The sequence below is a fragment of the Arvicanthis niloticus genome, chromosome 3 (genome assembly GCF_011762505.2).
Source record: "Arvicanthis niloticus isolate mArvNil1 chromosome 3, mArvNil1.pat.X, whole genome shotgun sequence".
NCBI lineage: Eukaryota > Metazoa > Chordata > Mammalia > Rodentia > Muridae > Arvicanthis > Arvicanthis niloticus.
Genome location: NC_047660.1, coordinates 93,674,529 through 93,697,473, shown reverse-complemented (window position 1 = coordinate 93,697,473; position 22,945 = coordinate 93,674,529). Strand labels below are relative to the sequence as shown.

General features: G+C 42.4%; 1 protein-coding gene and 1 long non-coding RNA gene across 5 annotated transcripts in view; one reads left to right on the top strand and one right to left on the bottom strand.

Annotated features, from left to right (window-relative positions):
- Positions 1–22,945, top strand: part of Cfap20dc (CFAP20 domain containing) — a 218,539-nt gene that overhangs the window by 180,340 nt on the left and 15,254 nt on the right. For 2 of the 3 annotated variants that reach the window (XM_034498162.2, XM_076931531.1), the window contains exon 15: positions 20,958–21,052. The exons of the other annotated variant lie outside the window; for it this stretch is intronic. In XM_034498162.2, coding sequence (XP_034354053.1) covers positions 20,958–21,052 — 95 coding nt within the window. The remainder of the gene's footprint in view (positions 1–20,957; positions 21,053–22,945) is intronic. 3 annotated transcript variants of the gene reach the window in all.
- Positions 4,169–22,945, bottom strand: part of LOC143441776 (uncharacterized) — an 87,862-nt gene continuing 69,085 nt past the window's right edge. For both annotated transcript variants that reach the window (XR_013109452.1, XR_013109451.1), the window contains 2 exons: positions 9,138–9,206; positions 4,169–7,188 (listed from right to left, as the gene is read on the bottom strand). This is a non-coding gene — a long non-coding RNA (uncharacterized LOC143441776). The remainder of the gene's footprint in view (positions 7,189–9,137; positions 9,207–22,945) is intronic.

Here is a 22,945-nt window from a genome sequence, read left to right as displayed (position 1 = left end):
CACATTACTCAGCCCAAGTCTTCTAGTTTCTCCACAGTATGGATTAAGACTGGGAAACATAACCAGTATTTTAGTTACTGCCATGTTTCCCAAAGTTGCAATTTTATGAAGGCCTTCACAACAGTAGAGAGCATCTTCTGCCCCCACCTACCCAAAACCTCTATGTCTGAAATGACACATCCCTAAAGAATCCAGGCATCTCTAACTAGCAGAGTGTGGTCCCTCGGGCCTCCTGTTCACTGCTATTTGTCTGGATAGGAAACCCACATGCCTGTGGCCCATAGTCCAGTGCAAAGACGGTAATTACCAAAGCAATTGTTCACCATTCTAACAATTGTATAGTTTCAATTTTTAATAAAAGATTCTGTTTTTTAGACTAATAAAAATCCTTTAGCAAGCAAAAGTAGTAATTCTAGTTTGTAGCATCTTGGTTCTACTAAAGATAAGGGGGCAGGGCAGGAGAGAATGCAAGTCAAGATCTCAGAGAATGACACATTACCCTAAGAAATGGAAGACTATAATTATATTCAAGCATCCACAGCCAGTCATGTCTCTAAACCCACTGTCTCATCGTTCATTTTGCAGTGCAATGCAGCCGAGCTTCCTTGTTTTGAAAGGAGGTGTGTAGCATTGGGGGGAGGGGAACTGGGGATAGCCACTAGAAAGTCCCAAATGCCAGGGACCCAAGAGGTTCCCAGGACCCAACAGGGAGGACGTTAGCCAAAATTCCCAACAAAGGGGAGATAGAACCCATAGAAACTATATCCAGTGAATTGGCACAGCCCCCATTTGAGAGATGGTAGCCACCCACCCACCTCAAAAATATTAATCTAGAATTCCTCCTGTCAAAAGGAAATTCAGGGACAAAGAGTGGAGCAGAAACTGAAGGAAAGGTCATCCAGAGACTGCCCCACCTAGGGATCCAGCCCATCTGCTGACACCAAACTCAGACACTATTGCTGATGCCAGGAAGTGCTTACTGACAGGAGCCCGGTATAGCTGTCCCCTGAGAGGCTCTGCCAGAGCCTGACCAATACAGATGCGGATGTACACAGTCAAACATTGGACTTAGCGTGGGGACCCCAATGGGGAAGTTAGGGCAAGGACTATAGGAACTGACGGAGTTTGCAACCTCATAGGAAGAACAACAATATCAACCAACCAGATCCTCCCAAAGCTCCCAGGGACTAAACTACCAACCAAAGAGTACACAGCTGGTACCCATGGCTCTAGCTGGATATGGAGCAGAGGAGTGCCTTAACTGGCATCACTGGGAGGGGAGCCCCTCAGCCCTGTGGAAGCTCGATGCCCCAGGATGGGGGAACACTAGACCGCTGAGGCAGGAGTGGGGGGGAGCACCCTCATAGGGGCAGCAGGGAGGGAGGTAGGAGAGGATAGTGGGCTTGTGGAGGGGAAACTGGGAAGGGGGATAACATTTGAAATATAAATAAATAAAATAACCAATAAAAAAATGAAAAGAAAAAGAAACCCCAACAGCCTGAGCAATTTAAAGTGTACTTCATCCCTTAGCTTCAGTGGTGCTCAGTGTTTCTGAAACCCTCACCCCATGACCTTAATATGCCCTCCATGAGCCTGAGGACATCCCAAGGGGGCAGGTCCACTCTGTGTGTCCTGCATGCAGTGTACAGGCAAGTGAGGGGAGAGGAGCACACCAAGCCTGGCACTGGGGAAATGGCAGCCTTACGAAACTGGCGCTCGTGCGCAGACTCCACTTCCGTCAGTCATTGCCTGCTTCTTCCCTGTATTTCTTTTCATTGCTCTTAATGAAAAACAGTATGTCCTTAAATTGATTGAAGTTAAAACCTGATTTCTCATTTTAGCAATATATTATGTTTATTGGCACTTATAGCTTTATATTGTGATGTTCATTACACATAAAATCCCACTCAGTATAATAAACCCCATGTGAATCAAATGTTTGGCCTGTTTCAAATGACTCCAAGGTGAAAAGGCAAACAACTCTTAGCTGACTTGATTGAACTAATGCAAACATTACTGTTGTATTGACTCTTTCTTGCCCATTGATTTTTAAAAGGCTTTGCAACCTTTGCTATCCATTAAGGCGAATCAGATGCAATTTGGTGCTCAGGACAAGAAGACACTGTTGGGTGTTGGGTATGTATCGTCATAGGGGAAAGAATCATTCTTAAACAGACTTATCAGAAAATAGTTCCTATATTTTGCTACGAACAACTTCTTTGTCTTAATTTTTGAGTTAATAATTGGGACTGCTGGATTGTCACAAGGATACATTGCTCAGTAACAAGTGAAGAGAAATGGCAAATTGTAGGTGGCTTTATTATTACTTACTGAACACAGTTAAAAGCTAGAATCTCACATGGCCTTGTATTTTTTCGGTTCGTGTGTATGGCAGATACACATTATACTAATAATGCTTCCTCTTGTGCGTGGGATTCATCTCTCAATTAGAGATGATTCTTCTCACAAGTGTTGAAGCTACTAACAAGTGTTGGCCATTAGAATTCAAAGAAATTTTCATCATGGTCTGGTCAGGTTTTGGCTTGGCAAAGAGTACACTCACCTTGTTCTTCACAATTTGCCCTCCTGCAGACTCTTCAATAACATTCCTACTGAAAACAAAAAAACTGCCTTCATTCTGCAAATACAATTAATGCATAGTCAGGGTCCAGGAAAGGCTCTGATTGTGGCCTCCTGGACTAATGGAAGTGGGAGATGAAGGAGGGCAGCTGCCCACGTGACAGCCTCTGCATTCTGAGAGTGAGTGTCCAGAAAGTGCTGTGGGCGAGGCACACAGTAAATGAAGACCTTATGTATTAGGGAAGGAATGGATCTGTCACGTGGAGGGATTGTGAGTCGAGGAGCGGATCAGCTGATTACTCACAGTCAGAAGGCAGCTTGGTAAAAAATGTGCAGGAAATGATAGGCGTGGGTTTGTGCTGATTTAATGATATTCTTAAACTACAATAACACTGCGGCTATAATATAATAACACACTTGGCTTGCATTTTTAAAATCATCAACATATTTCTAGTTTGACCTTAAAAAATGCCTTGGGCTATTCTCTATTAAAATTAGTAGCTTCTAAATTAGGAAAGAACACTCTCTAAGACATCACAGCAGTGCCCTCACAAGTATACCTGGCCTTTCCCAAGCTGCCATGTACATGGCTTCCCTCCAACATCTTTCCACAGTGCCTGCTTCTCCTTCCAAGCCTAATTTTAATTGTATTTTAAGTATTTCAAAGCCTCCTGTAGGTCTTGAGGCATTTCAATTAAGAAAAAAAAAAAAAAACCACCTGTCTTCTACCAGCCATGTTTGGTGGCATGCTCACCTGTCCTCACTGGCTTTCATTGTCATTTTTTAGCCTTTTATGGCGCTTGAAGAGTATCTATGAATAAGCCTCCTGCTTTCCCATGGGATGAGATGGGGTCGGTCTGAGTGCTCACTCTGTCATAGCAATGAAATCAATCACTTTTATTTTGTAACATTGCAGATATTCATCAAAAAAATTTTAACAGAATTTATATTTTATGTAAATAAATGTGAGATGTGAACAGCACACGTGCTCCAAACTTGACGAGAGAAGGATGGACTTGCATCACCAAGACTGTCTCTGATGCTTTTGAACAGTGTTTGTTCTAACATCTTAGCATTTGTGCCTAGTACAAATGCACCGTGGCTTGTTCCATGTCATCTCTTGGTTTGCCAGTGATGGCTTTGTGTAATGGCATTACATGACACTTGAAAGGAGCTAATATTTGCTGTGTAGTTCCTCCCACCTTCACCTCCCCCTCCAAAAGAAACAGTGTAGATGGGGAACCATTGAAGAAAATTCTTAAAAATTGTATAGGAACGCTAAAGTGTAGCTCTTCTGGCCAGGGAGGGGTGGGGAAGGACTCTGCTTTCTTTGAGGAGCTGTCCACTGGGAGTCTATAAACAACACAAAACAGACTTGGTGTATTTTCTTCTTTTTCTTTTGTGGGGGAGAGGTCACAAAGGTGGGGGGATGGACTGGGAGGACTAGAAAGTATGATCAGGGTACCTTACGTGAAATTCCCAAATAATCAATAAAAATATTAAGAGGGAAAAAAAAACTTGTATCTAACCCCAGTAGCCACCACTTGAATCCTAGATGACGACAGTTCAAATTATGGTGCGTGCGTGCGTGCGTGCGTGCGTGCGTGCGTGCGTGTGTGTGCGTGCGCGTGTGTATACCAGTCACCAGGATTCAGCATTGTTGTGAACTTTTCCTATTCCAAAATTAGCACTCCCAGGTTAGAATAAGTAAAGGAGCCACTGGAAGAGCACACCAAGAATGCGGCGTCTGAGGTGTGTCTGGCAGAGACAGTTTGCTGTGTCCTGGTGCCCTTGCCTAGTCTGTCATCAGGAGTTAATGGTGCTGTCTGCCCAATATCTCCAGCCCTTCAGATGTTCAGGCGTGTGTTTGGTTGGCACTTACACAGTCTCCTTCTTTGGCATGCTGCCAACCACCCCACTCATTATAGCCAATAAATTAGTAACAAAATGTTTAGTTATTGTTTGGCATTGGCACACAGAACAAGTGGGTTTTGGAGGTGGCTTAATGCTCTGGTTATAGCACAGTGTCTGGCAGTAAATGTGGGTTTGTATTCTTGAGAAATTATTCAGCCTTTCCAAGCATCACTTCGGTTATCCAAAAGTAGTTACTTTTTTTCCAGGTTTGCTACAAGGGTTCAATGAGATCACACATGGGGCCTCTCATAAATATTTTTATAAGTGGTATTAATTGCATTAATAATACAAAAAGTTTCATGATTTCAAATAGTAATAATAGGGTGTCAGTAGTAAACTGGGGATAGAGAAAAAAATCAGAATATGAAGCATCCAAGCATCACAGGAAGGCTAAGGAGGTGATTTACCCAGAGTCTCTTCAAACTCTGCTCATCTATGCCAGGAAACAGGCTTGGCACACTACCAGGCATTTCCTTTGTTTTCAGACAAGATAACAAAAAACCTTGATGCCAAACTTCATGAGCCTCCCTCTAATGTCTCCTCCAGAACAGTATGTTGAGCCATTGCCTTCCTCACGTCTACTTTAGTAGCGCATCTGAGTTGTTTGGTTCACTCTCCAGTCTCTTACATGGTCTACTCCGATCTTTCTGGCCCTGACATAGTCCTGCCCAGCCCCCTTGGCACACTGTTGGGCTTACACAGTTGCCGTCCTCTCAGCTGAACAAGACAATTTAGATGTAATGCAAACCATGTGGACTGCAGCTAAGCGTCACCAGGACGCTCACCACGTGGTGCGGGGTGGATCCTGTTCACATTTGTAGTCCTCCTGTCTCACTAATGGCTTACATTTAGTGTCTAGCCACCTAGACCGCTCACTGTCTTTCCCTTGGACTGTTGCGATAGACTAATAGGGAGTCTCCATGCATCGCTGGTGCCTTTCACCACAGCCTGTTCCCCATAGAACGGATAGAATGATCTTTGTAAACACATATCTGAGCTGCCTCCTCATCATCATCAAACCTTTCATTCACAGGATACAGATTGCAAGACTGAGTGGCCAGGACTCTGCCTGCTGGTACAAACTTATTTCATACAGTTTTCCTTTTAGGGGTTTGTGTACAAGCCATGCTAGCCCCCTCCCCTCTGCCTGTGTGTGGCTTTTCCCCACAGTGCCTTCCATCTTCACTGTGTCCACCTTGCCTAGTTCACAGCCTTTCAGCTACTGTGCTACCTGTCAAGAATCCTGCAACATGAACTTTTCAGAAGTTCTACATTGTTATGTGATTCATTGGTTGCTGGTTGTCTCACCCTCCACACGCTGATTGATGGCTGTCCTGCCCTCCACACTGTATGCTTTACAAGGACAGCATTGAGAACTAGATTCATAACCTCAGGGTAGGAAAAGATTGGGACTTTATTAAAGGACACTACTTCAGGTAAAAGACACAGAACAGAATAGAATATTTGCAATACAAGGGTTACAGCCCACAATATATAAACAAAACACAAATCAGTAGAAAAGAAAATAGAGACAACCTAAAAGAAAGATAAAATGGCCAAGACCGACAAGGCATATATAAATACCCTGTGCTTGGGACACTGTGTGCACTGCCAACGGGTGAGAGTGCACTACTGGGTAGGTATGAATATAGCATGTAAATGCCTCAGTGGATATAGATACCCTTCCCAGAAGGCATGAACACCTGCAGGAAGGGAATGAACATCCTGCCAAGGGGTGTGAATGTCCTATTGGAGGGCTGTGAACACAGTGATGATGGATTGATGATGCACTGCCAGGGGGATATAAGTTGATATAACTGCTTTGGAAAACTGTTTCAGACAAGCTAAACATACCAGAGCTTTTTATCCAGCAATAACACTCCTTCATACATAGCCAATAAAAGGCACCCAGAGGTGTGCATCCAAAGTCACATCTAAAGGTTAAGGGTCCACTCCAACCCCTAGAACTGCTGTAGCTTTTTCCTTATCTAAAGCAGCACCTGAAACCCAGCTGCCGTTAGTCACCAGCGCCCAAGGGAATTTCTTGCTAATTTAGCTATATAGACACCAGCACCCTATTAATGTCAAAAGTCCTTCCTGACTTTCCCATGGAACCCTGGGGCTCATCCTCCCTGTTAGGTCTCTCTGTGAGCCTTTATCCCTGGTTATTCAGGGTGTCATTCATTACTGACGGACTCCACCTGCACTGTCAATAAGCTCTGTCTTCTCATTGTGTACTGCCAGTTGATCTGCAGACCCCAAGCAGCGTTAACGGCCACAAGCTGGAGAGAACTGGTTTTGTGCTAGAAGAGATAAATAAACTGTGCTGTATTCACAAGACAGAATACTAATTACACCCAAAAGCATGGACAAATTTGTCAAATACAATATATAGAAAAGACCCTGGATAGCTGAGGAGTACATAGTGAGTGTTTCCATTCATACATGGATCAAACTTGCCTTTTGAGCTGTAGCGTCGCCATCTGGTGGCCCTGAGGAAAAGAGCAAGTTGTCTAAAAGGAGCAAGAGAAACTCTTGGCTACATACAGCTTGCATTGCGGTCGGTCCCTGAATGATTGCTGGTGCATCTTGCCATGCAGAGTTCACGGGTGCAGTTCTGGGTCTGATGCAGTCCGAATGCTCTCTCTGACCCTGCAGTGTCTGTCGCTGTTTCACAGTTCTGCATGTTGCTTTCTGTAGAGTGAGAACCGCGTGAAGGCTGAATAGCTGCTGTGGTAACACTGAATAATTGCAGTGCCTCCACTAGCCTGGCCACTGGAAAGAGTTATTACCTTCCCTCAGAAGCCTAATGGGCTCGCAGGAATGGCCCCTGCCCGAGCCACAGGATCATTTCATCTCAAGTGTTTTTTGAAAATAGCATTTTCCCCTCGTATATGTTTAAAAGTCCATTTGTCGCGCACATCGGCATCCTATCACAATATTTCTCATTAACTGAAATGTTACAATTAACGTAGTCTGCAACTGCGGGAAAAATTAATCTCGTCAGCGGAATATCCTGTCAGCTTTCTCAGCTCTTTATTTTCTTGTACAGCTAGTCAACACGGGGTGGGGGGGTGGGGGCAAATTATCATCCACCTGATAGAGCCGTTTTTCAACTTACCCTTGTTTTATTTGAGTACTGAAACAAAGTATAGCCAAACATTCCAAAGGAAAATGGAAACCACTATGCAAATACCATTTCTGATAACCCAACACTTAGTGAGGGACAAGATACCTGTGGTTATCTTTACCGAAAGCCCACAGGGCTGAATTACAGCACTGAATTAAACCCCACCTACTCTCTAAGCTAAATCTCCTGGGAAGGTTTAAATGAATTTGTATTTGTATTCTAATTTTAGGACAATTAATTCTCTCAGGTTAGAAAAGGCTGCTGCTGTCCCCTGTCCCCCCCCCCCCCTTGAGTTTCCAAAGGCTGAGCTAGAATACATTCAGCCTGCTCTTGCCTTAAAGGCTTGTAAAGATGCCTCATGGAGCTGCTCCACCGGGGAGCTCTTTCTGGAATCTCAACTTAACCACCACTCAAACAGTGTGGTAGATTTTATTGCGTGACACCTTTTGTCAAGGGTTGGTTTTGTGCATATGTCCTCACTGGGCAGTCTGTGTTCATGTCTCATCCGTACCTTTTTTTTTTTTAACACGGGAATACCCAGGCCTATGAAGCTCTTGGCTTGAGACAGGATGAGTTTTGGCTTTGCCCTTACTTGACTTTGAATATTTAGGGAAAATTCTCAGTTTGCAGATTTAGCTAATGGCACTACAATGTCACTCTTCTCTGTTTAACATTCAGCTTTGTTAATCAAGAAAACCATAGATTGGCTCTTTGCATGTTGATTAAATTGATTACAGCTGTGGGCCTTGATAGCACTTTTTTTTCCAAGTGTCTCTAATTAATCAGACAATGCTTGATTGGGCTTTTCTGTTTTGAGGAGATAAACTGACTTCCTCCAGAATTTTTACCCCGAATCGTTCTCCATTGCGAGGTAAAGATGTGAGTCACTGCCCGGGTGACTTTTTGGTTTCCTTTTATCCTTCAGCAACAACAACAACAAAAAAAAAAAAAAAAAAAAAAAAAAAAAAAAAAAAAAAAAAAAAAAGGAAAATAGGAGAAAAAAGAAACAAAGAGAGTGAAAGGAGAGATGGAGGGGGAAGAGGATCCTTTTGAAAGACAAATTAAAACCTAATATTAAACATCACATACTCAGTTGAACCCACTGTTAGGGTAGCCTGCCCTCTACAGGGAAGTGTCTCTTTTACTCTCCTGCTCTAACCATTCCTTGTCAACCTGTGTTCTTTGAGCTGTCAGGTGTAGCCTACAGCATACTTTTCCTCAAATTCTAGTTTCAGGAAGGAGGTTTTACATGGCCACCCGCTTTTTAGTCATAGCTCCAGTTGAAGCACCTGTCATTCATGCACCTGACCATTTCCAGGAGCACTGCCAGCACGGAAGAAGACCTGGGATGCTCTGCTTTCATCTTTAGAGTCCATCCGTCAAGTGAGGCAGGTCACCAGGACCTTGGCTTATGTGGAAGGAGGTAACAGTGAGAAAGGCCACCTGTTTTCCTGTCCCTTTCCCATCTGTATATGGGTCCATAAAGCGTGGTATCCAATAAGCACTTGCTCACCTTAATCACTGACGTTGGATGTTTTTAGATACTTGAGAAGACTTGGAGATCTCATCATGGTGGAAGACCCTAGAGAGAGAGATTCTAAGGTTAAGACAGAAAGTGCCTAGGGCAGCACGTGGATCTGAATGGTAGGGTACTTCTCTAGCAAGAGCAAAGCCCTCATTCTATCCCCAGCACCAAAACAACAACAACCCATAATAATAATGCCTGAAGTACAAAACAAAAGTGCAGCTAAAGTTAGAAAGGTAGAGAATAAAAGAGATATCTAGCCCCTCGTTTTTATTGTCAGGTGTAATAGCGACTAACAGCTTCTTAGACACCGAACATCTAGAAACTTCCTATATGTATACTAGGAAACACAGCTTATGTGTGCTTTTGTTTGTGGCTGGGATAGTCCTAGCCTCTGCACTACTTCTTCTGTGACCCTTCAGTAAGGAGGTCCTGAGCACCTTTCTGAATTTGTACAGAGATATTGGCATATTTTTTATAAGCTTCTAGAAATCCCTTCCTCATTTGGCTGGATCTGGACATCTAGGTGGTCTCCACATGTTTGTTATTGTCAAAGGAACTAGAACCATCATGTCCATGTGCTTTTCTTTCTGAAGGCCACAGTGAATTTCTAGCAGAAGAATTATACAGCCAAAGGTAATCTGATAAGAATTGCCTAATTGCTTACCCATTCACTGATTTACTCCTGCCAGAAATCTAAGTACATTCCCATCTTGTTTGTTTGTTGTTTGTGACAGGATTTATTAAAAAAAAAAAAAAAAAAAAAAAATATTCAGGCAGTCTTTGAACTCATTACATGAATGAAGAATATCCTGGATTCCTTCCTCCCTCCCTCTGCCTCTGCCTCTCCCGTGCTAGCATTATTATAGGTAGGCACATGCCAACACTCTCAGCCCATCGCCCTCTCTTAGTCTCTTAAGGCCTTAGAACTTTTACCTAGCTGTCAGTAAAATATCATTATTTTAATTTGCATTTCTCTGTGTACATATCAAACATTTTTCCATGCATTGAAGAACATGACATGTCTTTTTCTCTTGACTCTATGTTCCTAAGTTTCTGGGGTCATATCTTAATATGCTTAGCATTCCTATGGATCCAACAGAGTGTTGATCACATGAACACTCGATACCTATTTAGATGTAACTTAACAAATGAAGCACACAAAAATAATCTAAAGAAGAATGGAAACTCCTTAAGGCTAATTGCCATTGCCAGAGATGGTGAAGATCACTGTGAAGAACCATTTACACATGGTATCTTCTTGGGAGATTGTTGTACAATGTCCAGAGCAGAAAAGACTCTGCTACACACTCTGGTTCTCAAGCTGGGGCTTATGAGTCATATTGACCAAAGATGAATTAATAGGAGAAGAACATACACATTCCCTTTGACACTACTATTTTAAGTTTTGCATCTACATTGAGGCTTTCGAAGAGGGGAAATGGAGAACCAAAGAAAAGTAGAGGCTTATACATCCCTTAAATAGAGATAGATTACATACAGAAACACAACATGAAAAGAAACGGAAAGGGGCTTAGTACAGAAGCAGTAAATTGTGGGAAGAAGATAAGGAAGTGTATAAGAGAAACTACTGGAAGATGAGAGTTCTTTTCATGAGGATTATCCAGATTGATCTTACTACCAGATCCCTATCTTTGATGAAAAGAATGTTCTCTTTTCCCCGATATTTAAGGGGAAAAAAAGTATCTTTAGTGTAGAAAATTTATGTCCTACTTTTAGGAAGGCATAAAGAGTCAGAAAGCTCCAACTTAAGGAATCAGGATGATAGACTGGCATCTACCAACAGGCGTGTCATATTCTGACCCCACATTGAACTGCAACTATTTTGGCACCGTAAGAAATTACTCTTGTCAAGAGGGAGGTTCTGTGTTTATTTCCATCTATTTCCATACACCTAAATATTTAAATCATACTATCATTTATTCCCAGTTGCACAGCAGTATAGCCCTAGCTGCTCTTCATGGCCCCTCGCTAATCTTGCACCCATCCATTCTCTACACGTCTGCACTGAGGTCTTGCTAAAATGTACATCTATGGTTCTTCCAGACTAACGGCTTTTGCTTGATTCCTTAGGGCCCTCATAACTTAGTTTGCCACTCACGTAGTCTATTTCGTTCAGCAACTGAATGTAATATATATATATATATATATATATATATATATATATATATTACATACATGCACACATGCACACACACACACCAGATACATACACACTTCTAACTGGCTATGATGTAAGAGAAGATGCCGTAGAAGAGCAAGGACTCCAGTGCTTTGTGGGATAAAATGTAAATTAGCGAGGCCATTATGAAAATCAGCATAGAGGTTCTTCAAAAAAAAAAAAAAAAAAACTAAAGTAGAACTATCAGAGCATCGTGTTGTGATACTACTGAATAATTTTAAATCCCTGAAGAAACTTAACTCAGCATTCAGCAGTCATACCTGCATACCCATGTGTGCTATGGCACGAGTCACAATAGCTGGTTTATGGAAATAGCCTAAATGGCCGTCATCAGTGAAAGTACAAGTGTATAGTTAAACGATGGAACTTGATCTGGCCTTGCAGAACAATGAGATTATGAACAATGAAGGAAAGTGGGTTGAACTTAAAGATCGTTTTAAGCAAGTAAGCCAGAATCCCATATTTTTTTTCTCATATGCAGAATCTAGGATATGTGTTGTGTATAGGTAGGCATGCGCACACACACACACACACACACACACACACACACACATACAAGGGCAACTATTTGAAAAGAGGAAAGGAGGTTGCAGGGCTGCAGAGTAGAGGTGAGACAAGAGAGTGAAATTGGATACGTCACATGATGTCCATGTAAGAAAACGTCATAGTGAAACCATCATTTTGTACACTGACTATATGCTAATAAAAACTGTCTGGTCTCACTAATCATCAGAGAATTGCAAAGCAAAACCCACAAGGAGATATTCTCCCCTTCTTAGAATGGCTAACATCAAAAAGACAAAAATGAACGCACGCAATGATGTGTGTGCCCTGCTGTCCTTGGCAATGTAAATTAGTAGAGCCATTATGGAACGCAGTATGGAGATTCCTCAGAAACTAAAAATGAAAGGAGCATGATTCTTCAGTCTCTTTCTTATTCAAAATATTGTGTGAGTACTGTATCCCGTTTCTAGCCTTCAACTCTTCCCATGTCCCATCTCAAATTAATAACCTCTTTCTTAATTATTATCACTATGTTATCCTAATATATTGAGTCCATTTACTGTTGCCTATATGTATATATTTAGAGCTAAGTGCTTGGGATTGGATGACCTATCAGGGAGTTCTCCCCTGTAGAAAACTGATTCTTCTCTCAGCCGCCTTTGATTGCTTGTAGCAGGTCTATCAGTAGGGCCTTGTGAAATGCAGATTCTGTTTAGGCAGACATATTGTTGACATTCCCTGGGTGCAGCTTCCCAGTCATCCTGCAGCTGTCCTGGCCCTCTGGCTCTTGCAGTCTTTCTTTCCGCTCTCACTGTGGTCCCTGAGCTACAGATGTAAGGGTTGCATTGTAGATGTATCAACTGGGAACGGGCATCCCACCGTTACTGCTTCTCTGCATTTTGATCAGTTGTGGATCTCTGCAGCAGTCTCTACCTGTTCCACATAGAAGCTCCCTTGATGAAGGGAGTGAGAGCCACACTCTGTGAGTGTAAGATAAGTATGGACAGTACAGTGAGCAATGATACTGATTTAGGACAGTGTCAATTGTAAGTTCCTCTCTTGGGTCTGTCACTTCTCCAGCCACCAGTAGTTGGCTAGGTTTACAGTTCCACATATAACTTCCCTCCTGTTGAGCCGACCTTAGGTCCAATTAGGCAGCTGATAGTTATCCCCACGACAAAAGTGCCACTGTTACTCTGCTCAGGATATCTTTCTGTTCTTGTCATTGATGCTTCATAGTCTTTTGGGCTAAGTAGGACTACTGAGCACTTTTGTCCCCTGGCTTGCACAAATGTACACTTGCAATGCCAGTGCTGGAGAGGCAGAGACAAGCAGATCCCTGGGGCTGGCTCAGTGACCAGCAAGCCTAGCCTACTTGGTGAGTCCCAGGCCGGTGAAAAACCATATCACAAAAAACGGATAGCTGGTTCCCAAGGAATGACAGCAGTATTGTCCCCTGGCTTAAACAAATGCACACATTCACACCCATGCATGCACACACAGGGGAAAAGAATGATGTGTTGTAGCATTCATGGGGGTGAAATCCAGATCATCGTGCTGAGTGAAATAGGATGGACACAGAAGGGTAAACTCACTGTGCTCTCATCCATTCGTGGGAAGAAGTCAGTCAGTTTTGTAGAAAGTAGAATGACATAGCGCACACGGGAAGGGAAGAGCAGAGGGAAAGGGGCAGAAGGAGACACCATCATGAAGTGAAGGCGTTGCATTTTGTTCGTTTTTAGCACAGTAGAGTTGCTGTAAGTTTAAAGAATATGATTCATTGCAGAATGGCTAAAGCATACCAAGTCTCCAACATTGTAAGGATGGAAATATTACCCTGATTGGGTCATTACATCATAATATGTGTGTGCATTGAAGTACTGTAAGGTACCTCACAGTGTGCACAAATCTTGTATCTCAACTGAGGCACATGCCACATTCTGGGCTTTTGGTATTCATGTGTTTAAAAGATACAGAGCATCTGTTCTGCAGCAGTCTGCTTGGTGGCAGTTAGAGCTGGTTAGAGCTCCCTCCATCATTTAATTTAGGGTATAGCTGGGAGCCTACAGGGAATGCCTGGGAGCTGGGGGACTTTTGCCGCAGAGAGCATGAAGCAAGACAGTTGCTTGGAAGCAAGACAGTTGCTTGGATTTTGCTGATGGGACCAGAGTCCACGGCAAGGACTCAAATGTTGCAGAGAAATTTCCATTTCACAGTTCCTTCCTCTGAGTTAGAGACCACTGAACATGGCCTACAGGTTACATCCTGCCCACTGTGTATCATCTCAAGGCCCCATCGGAACCCAGTTCAGCACCTTTTAAACTTACTCCTCTGGCTGATTTTCACAGCACAGCAGAAGGGAAAGCAGGAGGGACATGTGGCTGGCTCATACACTTACTGTCCAGTGCTTTCCAGAAAAACTTGAACCATCACCTCCTGGAGACCCAAGATACAAAATTTCTTTCTTTGGGAATCCAGCAATACATATCAGACACACAAGATCAGCCTCCAAATTCCTAAACTGAAAGTTTTCAGTCCATGTATATTTTGCTTTTTAAAAAAAAAAAAAAAAAGTGAGCCAGTTTTTAGAAGAAATTAATTTCCACAAAACTGAGATACTTACCAGTTTTCCACTCAGTCTCTTCTCTGACCAGAGAAGACTTATAGAATCCAGTTTTCTTTCAGTGAATAAGAAACAATCATTGGTAACAAATGGGTGTCATTAGGAATTAGGTGTTGCAGCACTTGGGAGGCAGAGGCAGGCGGATTTCTGAGTTCGAGGCCAGCCTGGTCTACAGAGTGAGTTCCAGGACAGCCAGGGCTACAAAGAGAAACCCTGTCTCAAAAAAAAAGAATTAGGTGTTGCTGCAGCCCGCCAAGTTTGACAGAACTTCTGTGAGAAGTATTTTATCAGATCAGCTCCTCTGCCCAGAGCTTTATGGTAGTAGGCATCTAAGCACCCCAATAGTATCAGATTTGATGTTGCTAAATAAGTGTTCATCTAAGTAGCCACCAGATTACAGGCAGCCTCACTGCAAGGGGACCCTTTAAGGACACTCAGATTAGCTGATCGACCAATGAGGACAGGACAGCCTCTGTTCTGGAGTCTTTTTCTGTCCACTAGAATGCTTCCTCCATCAGACCATGACACTCTCAGGGCAGGAACCAAAAATATTTTATCCTGCAGCTCCCAGGACCTGGCTTACAGGAATTCAGTCAGTGGTTACCATATATACAAAGAGATGATAAGCTAACTTGTGTTCATATGTTTTTCGTGTGTGTGTGTGTGTGTGTGTGTGTGTGTTGTATAGTGTTATCTATGTAGAAACACATTAATAAAATTAATGTATGTAAAATAATTATCTTACCAACAAAATCTTGTTTAAATATTGAAACTGAAGTCAGCCTATCCTTTGTTTGGATGTGTGTGTGTGTGTGTGTGTGTGTGTGTGTGTGTGTGTGTGTGTACAAGCATGGCATGAAGTCAGGTCAGAGGACACCCTCATGTGCTCATCCTCGCTCTTCACCTTGTTTGAGACAAGGTCTCCTGTTGTTGTCCACCACTTTGTATACCAAGTGAACTAGCCTGTGAGTTTCTGGAGACTGCCCTGCCTCCACCTTCCCATCTCTCCATAGGAGTTCTGGTATCACAGATGCACACTAACATACCTAGGGATCCAAATCCAGGTCCTTTTGCTTGCACAGCTGGCATTTTACATGATGAGCTACTTCCCAACCTAAAACCAGTCTGTCTTAACTGATTACATTGTTTTCAATTCTACAAATATCTGATTCAGCTTTACTCAAATAATGTCCACTATCTAGCACATAGGTTAGATGGAATAATTTTTAAAGTATTTTATTCACTAAAATTTGAAGGTCCCTGGCCTTATTAGAATTCACAAGATAGCTTTTATTCTCCCTTTGCACTGTATTTTTGTGTGTGGTATTTAAAATGATCCCACTACCTCAACTCTTAAATAAAGGAGCTCTCCCGTGTTTTGAATGGGGGATGTGTCGGGAGCCTGACCAAGTCCTTGAGAGCAATAGTAGGGAGAAGAAGATTTAGGCTGTGCTCAGAGAACAGGTCTGACAGAAAGAATGCTAACTGACCAAGGAGTGGATGTCTCCAGTACAGGGTGAGAGTTAGTGTCCAGCATGAAGGGAGTGACAGTCATAGCTGAGGAAGTAGCCAGAGGGTTGAGGAAAGGACAGTTCTGAGAGTAGCTGATCAAAGAACATGAGGGGATTCCAGAACATGGTGGCTAGGGTAGGAAGCTCACATAAATGGCTCGGAACTAAAACTGGGATAAGTACCTGTCCTCCTTACTTTCTGTTGCTGTGCTAGCTTACACATCTGGATCAATATCCATCATTGAGAAAAGTCAGGGCAGGAACCTGGAGGCAGGAACCGAACCAGAGACCATGGAGGATAGCTGCTAGCTGCTTTGCTCAGCCTGCATCCTTATATATCCAAGATCACCTGCCCACAGGTGGCACCACTCACAATGGACTGTGCCCTCCTCCCACATCAGTCTTAATCAAGAATCTGCTCCACAAGCAGGAACCATCGAGAAAAGTTGCTTGCTGGCTTGCTCTCCCATGGCTTGCTTCCACGGCTTGCTCAACATGATTTTTTATTTCAACCCAGGACAACCTGCCTAGAGGTGACACTGCCCACAGTGGTCTGGGGCCTCCCTCATCAATCACTAATCAAGAAAGTGCCCCAAAGACTGGTCTGGTGGAGGCAGTTTCTCTGTTGAAGTTCCCTCTTCCCAGGTGACCCTAGATTTGTCAAGAACTAACCAGTACAGCAGCTCATAAAAGAATCTGAGCTGGAAGTCTCCATTCATCTCCTGTCTTTTGCTTGCATAAAGGAGGTTTAAAGTGAACCATGATTAACACCAAACACATACATGGAGGTAAATGTGTCATGTACAGTAGCTTGGCTACTGAACAAGAGAACAAAAAAAAAGGGAGAGGAGTTCTCTTGAAAAAATAGGTACTATTGAGAATATATAAAGTATTGGGGTTTTTTCCTAAAGGCTAGAGCTCAGGGGCAGAGTAAAGTGCACATACCCATATTTAAAAGGGAAAAGGAGAAGGAAGAGGATCAGTTAGGCAAGAAACTGGCCAAAGCTGGACCGCCATTTCTCAGTGTGCAGTGTGGTCCCAAGAGATATGACAATCCTGGGCATAATGGGCACTGTGCTATGTCCTCTGCCTTCTACTTGGAAGGTTCTAGAAAGTACTATAAGAAAACACCTTGGTTGGTTGTGTTTAACCCATGTTTAGTTAACATGCAAACCTCTGTTAAAATTATAGTTTGTAAATGGCTTGTCCAGGGAAAAAAAAGCCAAACAAAAGAGTTACTTCAATTAAAAATGTAGTTGCATTATATATTAACTAATTTTCTATTGCTGTGATAAAACACTGTGACCAAGGCAACTACAGAAGGAAGGGCTTGTTTGGGGCTTACAGTTCCAGAAAGTCTACAGCCATCACTGCAGGGAGCGGCAGGCAGGCATGGGGACTAGAACAGCAGCTGAGAACTGAGTGTTTTCATCTTGGACCCCAAACAGTAAGGAGAAAAAGCCAACTAAAAGTGAGAGTCTTTAAACTCTCAAACTCAGTGACATACTTCCTTCAACAAAGCCACACCTCCTAAACCTCCACAAAATGTGTCACTAAGGACCATGTATTTAAATGTCATGGCCTATGCAGGGCATCTCATTCAAACTATCACACATGTACTCTAAATTATTGTTAAAATAATATGAATTGTCAATAGAATTTTAGTTATTGCAAAAACAAATATATATATAATTATATATTATATGTATAATTATATATATTATATATAACTATATATAATATATTATATATATATAATATATATATTGTCTTAGTTAGGTTTTTACTGCTGTGAACAGAAACCATGACCAAGGGAGCTCTTTTAAGGACAACATTTAATTGGGACTGGCTTACAGGTTCAGAGGTTCAGTCTATTATCATCAAGGTGAGCAGCATCCAGGCAGACATGATGCAAGAGGAGCTGAGAGGGCTGCATCTTCATCTGAGGGCCATTAGGAGAACACTGACTTCCAGGGAACTAGGAAGAGGATCTTAAAGCCCAAGCCCACGGTGACACACCTATTCCAACAAGGCCACACCTCCAAATAGTGCCACTTCCTGGGCCAAGCATTTACAAACCATCGCATGTACCTTACACCATAACAGACACACATACGCTAGACTAAACTCTAAAGGGATCAGAAATCTAAATTTTAAAAATGAAACCAGACAAATAATTGGAAGAAAACATGGGTAGACTTCTATAAAATGTAGTTGTAGGGGAAGGTTTTCTAACTATGACTCTAACTATTCTTTTATAAAAAAAAAAAAAAAAAAAAAGTGATTGGTACATGTGACTACATGAAAATAAGAAACAATTACATGGGGGAGGGGGTCGGGTAAGCAAAGACAAATGGCCAAACAAAAATAAAGAAACTGATACAATATGAAAAATACATGAATGTGTATGGGTAGGTAGATACATTCATACAAACACACACATGCACACATACATATACATTCACATACATGCATATTTATGTTTGCATACATGTTTGTTTCTTAAATGGCCTTAAACATGAAAATGAAATCTAATCCATTTATCCTAAGAACTAAGACAAATCAAAACTACTTTAAGAGAACGGTTCTCATGAACCAGGCTGGGGAGAATTTAAAAACTAAACATGGTATCTTTATAGTTTTTGTTATGGGGAAACTGTCATCTTGCACATCGCTGATGAGAGAGCAGACAGGTGGTGAGGAGATTGTCGGTACCTAATTCCCCGCTGTGCATGGAGTTTGTCAGTATCTGACAGTGCCAAGCTGCCTTCGTTCCAAGGCTCTCACTTGTGGGATCTTTCCATGGAGTCGCCTCCACGGCTATGAAAGAGAAAGGCTAGATCACCACTGAGCTAATTCCATCGTAAGTACTGGCAACTGCCCAAATGTAGGACAGGGTTAGAATAAGAGGCAGCAGATGCACGTGATGAGCCATTCTGTAGCCGTAACAAAGCCTGGGGAGGAGTTCTACAAATGTATGGAAGAGTTGCGGAGTATATCAATGCTACAAGCTAAAACAGGAAGAGTGCCTTCAGATGATACTGTTCTGTTCTCCTGCTCACCTGCTTTTCAATACTCTTGTTAAGAAATGAGGCCCCTGGGCTGGTAATTTGTAGACAACCTCATGATTTTCTACAATACAGGAGATTTTTGGTCAGCTATAATTAAACGAACTAAATAAACGGTACTTACTAGAAAATGTCCCATTAGCTTGAATGTCTGTGACAAATCCTTTCTGATGTCCTTAATGTGTTATTATGAAATTCAATTACACAGCATGTTCACCTCGCCTATTTCAGCAACCATAATCTAGGGATAGCTGTAAGCAGTGATTGAAAGTCTCTTAAATATTACAAGTAGGAACTGAGTAATTTTTATGTTAAAATACTTGTACACTGGGAGAATGAGAGGCTTGCAGAAGGAAAACCTCAGCTATGAATGGGTGAATGCTGAACTATGTAATGGTCTGGTGAGCATGCAGCCATCTCTTACTGGTTGGACTGGTTTGGCTACCTCCCACTTAGCTTACCACTGTAGATCAGGCCATAGCCTGGGCTTTCTTGATCAGATTATCACAAGTGAAATTTACTGAGTGATAACTCTGTACCCAGATCCATGCCAAGTGGGATTTGTCTAATTCTTTAAGCAAAACTCTGAAATGTTACCATCTTTCTCCTTTGTATAGGTCAAGCTCAGAAGCATTAAGTGATTTGGACAAGCTCTTACTGTAGGGAACATGGAGCTGGCGCTGGCCTGAGAGCTGGCGATCTTTGCTTCCAGTTAGAACCCCTTCCCACTGTAGATTAAAGAAAGTACTAAGTTCAGAAATTTAGGAAGAACATATTATAAGAACATGGTCTTGCTTAGAAGAAAAGGGTAAACACTATAGGGTGCTAATATCCAAACAACAAATAAGATTGACATAGGAAATTCCCTGCCCTGGCCCCTTCTACCTAAGCAGCTGAGGAGCAGATTTAAGGATGAGAAGCATTTGACTTGTGCCTTCTAGATGGCACCATGTGAATTGAACCCACCCAGGTATCTAGGCGGGGACAAGAGACTATGAGAGGAGGCAGTAGGGCATTAAGGTGGTCCCATGTCGGAGCCAAGGCTGACTTCTGCTCCTTACATGGAGAACACTGTCATCCACAACACATCACATATAATACAGTGTCAAGCTTTCTTAACCCAGGTCAGAAAGAGCATCATCGCCGCTGTATTTCATCTGCTTTGCTAAAATAATTTCCTTATGGAAAAAAAGTATGTACAGGATGGTGAAATGTCTCAGTGGATAAAAGTGGTTGCCACCAAGCTGGAGGACTTGAGTTTGATCTCTGGAACACATAGTGGGAAAGAAGAGAATTAACTCCTACAAGTTGCCCTCTGACCTCCACATACACATCATACACCCACAAATAAATGTGCTGGATCATAAATGTACTTATATTTTGATGGCAAAATAATAAACTTTTTACCATTTTTGTCTGTTATTTTTGAGATTACATTAGAATTATTCATTTCCCTCTTCTCTACCTACCTCTAATCACTTCCATATTCTTCTCTTTGCTTTCCTCTAAATTTATAGCCTCTTTTCATTAACTGTTCTTATATACATACATACATATATACATACATACATACACACACACATTCCTAAATAAAACCTATTTAGTCTGTATAATGTTATTTATATGTATGTTTTCAGGATAACCAACCGGTACGAAGAGAAATGGTGATCATTTAGCCTGTGGTTTTAATCAAGCAACTCACTGGGTAAATGTTCAACTCCTTATTAACCTCTTCACAAAGCTGAGTATTACATTCTTGACATTTTTCTTGCTGAAACATGAAGGAAGATAAAGTGTTCCTCTGTAAACCCCAGAGAAGTAAAAACCAAGGGGGAGCATCAAGTCACTGTATGTATGGGGCTGCAAGCGTATGGCTCACTTCCCCTCTCTTCTCTTTAGAGACTGGCTGAACATGCTGAGCCCACCAATTGTCCCTCCCAGCCAGCAGCCGGTGGAGCAGTCTCTAGACTCCTCTGCAAGTTTGAGTGTGCAAGGTAGGAATGCAATAAATGCTATTCATAAAAAGGGTAAGTTGCAACAAAAAGAGTCAGTCACGCAGAGACACCTCTGCCTTCATACTGACCATACAGGCTTGCCCATTCGAGCTGAGGTCACCTCTGCCTTGCTTTTTGTAAAGTCCTTTACTAAACAAGTTATACAGAGATGAACTGTCTCTGTCCTTCTGAAGGCTCAACCCAGGGTGGCATGCAGTTGATGTCTACATAAACCCCCACCTAATTTCCAACTCTACCACTTCCCACTCTGTGACCACTTGTGAGTTTTAATTGCCACCTCTACAGTTCCTGCCCAACCCTACATGCTGCTTCTGTGGAGAGAGATTCAGCAGGGCATGATCTTTGAAGCACTTAGAACAGTGACTGCCAAATACCAGCAGTTGGTATCATAGGAAAGCAGCCCCAGCTTCTTGGAACACGGGGATACAGCCATGCACCGCATGATGTTTTATTCAGGACTGGACCTCACACAGGTGACACCGGTCTGAAAAGATTACAATAGAACTGGAAAATTCCTTCTTCCTGGTTTCCTTTCATCACAGCCATCATACGATCATAGTGGGACACATTTCCTATGTAATTGTGGGTTGCTAGTGTAAGCAACCTGCTGGACCACTGGTGGTTAAAAGTATAACACATAGTCACACACGGTCCATGCTGCTTCATGATAAGTCATTTTAGAATGTTCTCCTTCCTACTAAAGGCTGTTTACTGTGAAACAGCATGCCATGCTACAGGAACAGCCTCGGACATCTCTGCTGTTTGCTGCTTCCTGATCCCATCAGGAGGCACAAGTGATGGAGCACTGTCCTCTCGGCTTGCACAAATTAGCACACTCTATGACATTCAGACACACACACACAATCACAGCCTTTCTCTGTATCACTGTGAGATCTCATTGTGAAATGACTTTGCCTGTATGCATTTTCCTTAAGGCAGAGGTGCAGCCCTTTCACTAAAGCAAGGCCAGGACATATCTATGAACAGTGCGAGCACCGGTGGGAAAAGCAATGAAAAGCCCCCTTGATGTTGTCTGTGATGGGGAATTCATGAAGCTAAGCCAGTGGGTTTTTGTTAGGATCAGGGAATCTAGGTGTCAGGAAATTCAGAAGGGGAACACTAGAGACTCTTTGGACTGGAGATGAAAGTCAGTTGTCGAAGTGCCTGGTTAGCATGCATAAAACCTAGTGTGAGGACACACTGTAAACATTAACGTTAAGCACAGACAGAGAGACAGATCAGGAGCTCAAATTCCTGTTCATCTGGTTTCAGGCTAGCCTGTACTACCTGAGACTTTATCTTAAACAAAGAAACAAACTAAAAGTCTCTGTTGACAGCAGTGGTTAGGTTAGCAGGGGTGGGAGGAGACTGAAGTTCATTCAAGTGCAAACTGGAGTGACAAATGACCTCCAGTAGGACTCTGAGACACTTTTCAGAGTTGAGTCTTGAAGATGGAAGAACACTACATCTAAAGTTTTGTTGTTGTATTTTTTTTTAAGTGAAACTAATATAAATTGCTCCAGTAAAAGTGCCAGGTCCCCGCGCCACTGCTGCCCCACTGCCCCAGGAGACAGTGAAGCATCCGTTTTTCTTCAGGTGTGGAGAATTGAGTGTGAGAGCTCATACATCTGACTTGTACTTTGTGCCTGCCCAGGGGATGGAGATGTCTCTGTGATTTACTGTCTGAACTAGATTATGCCCCTCAAATTGGGAATCTTTATAGAGGTGTACATTTATAATTACTTATGACAGAAAAACAGAATCTTGGTTGTCAGGAGGAGACCTTGCTGTGATGGAACAAATAATATGTTATGTTAAGTGTCCTAAATAAAGCACCGGAACCGGGCTCATGGTCCTTGAGCAAAGGAGATA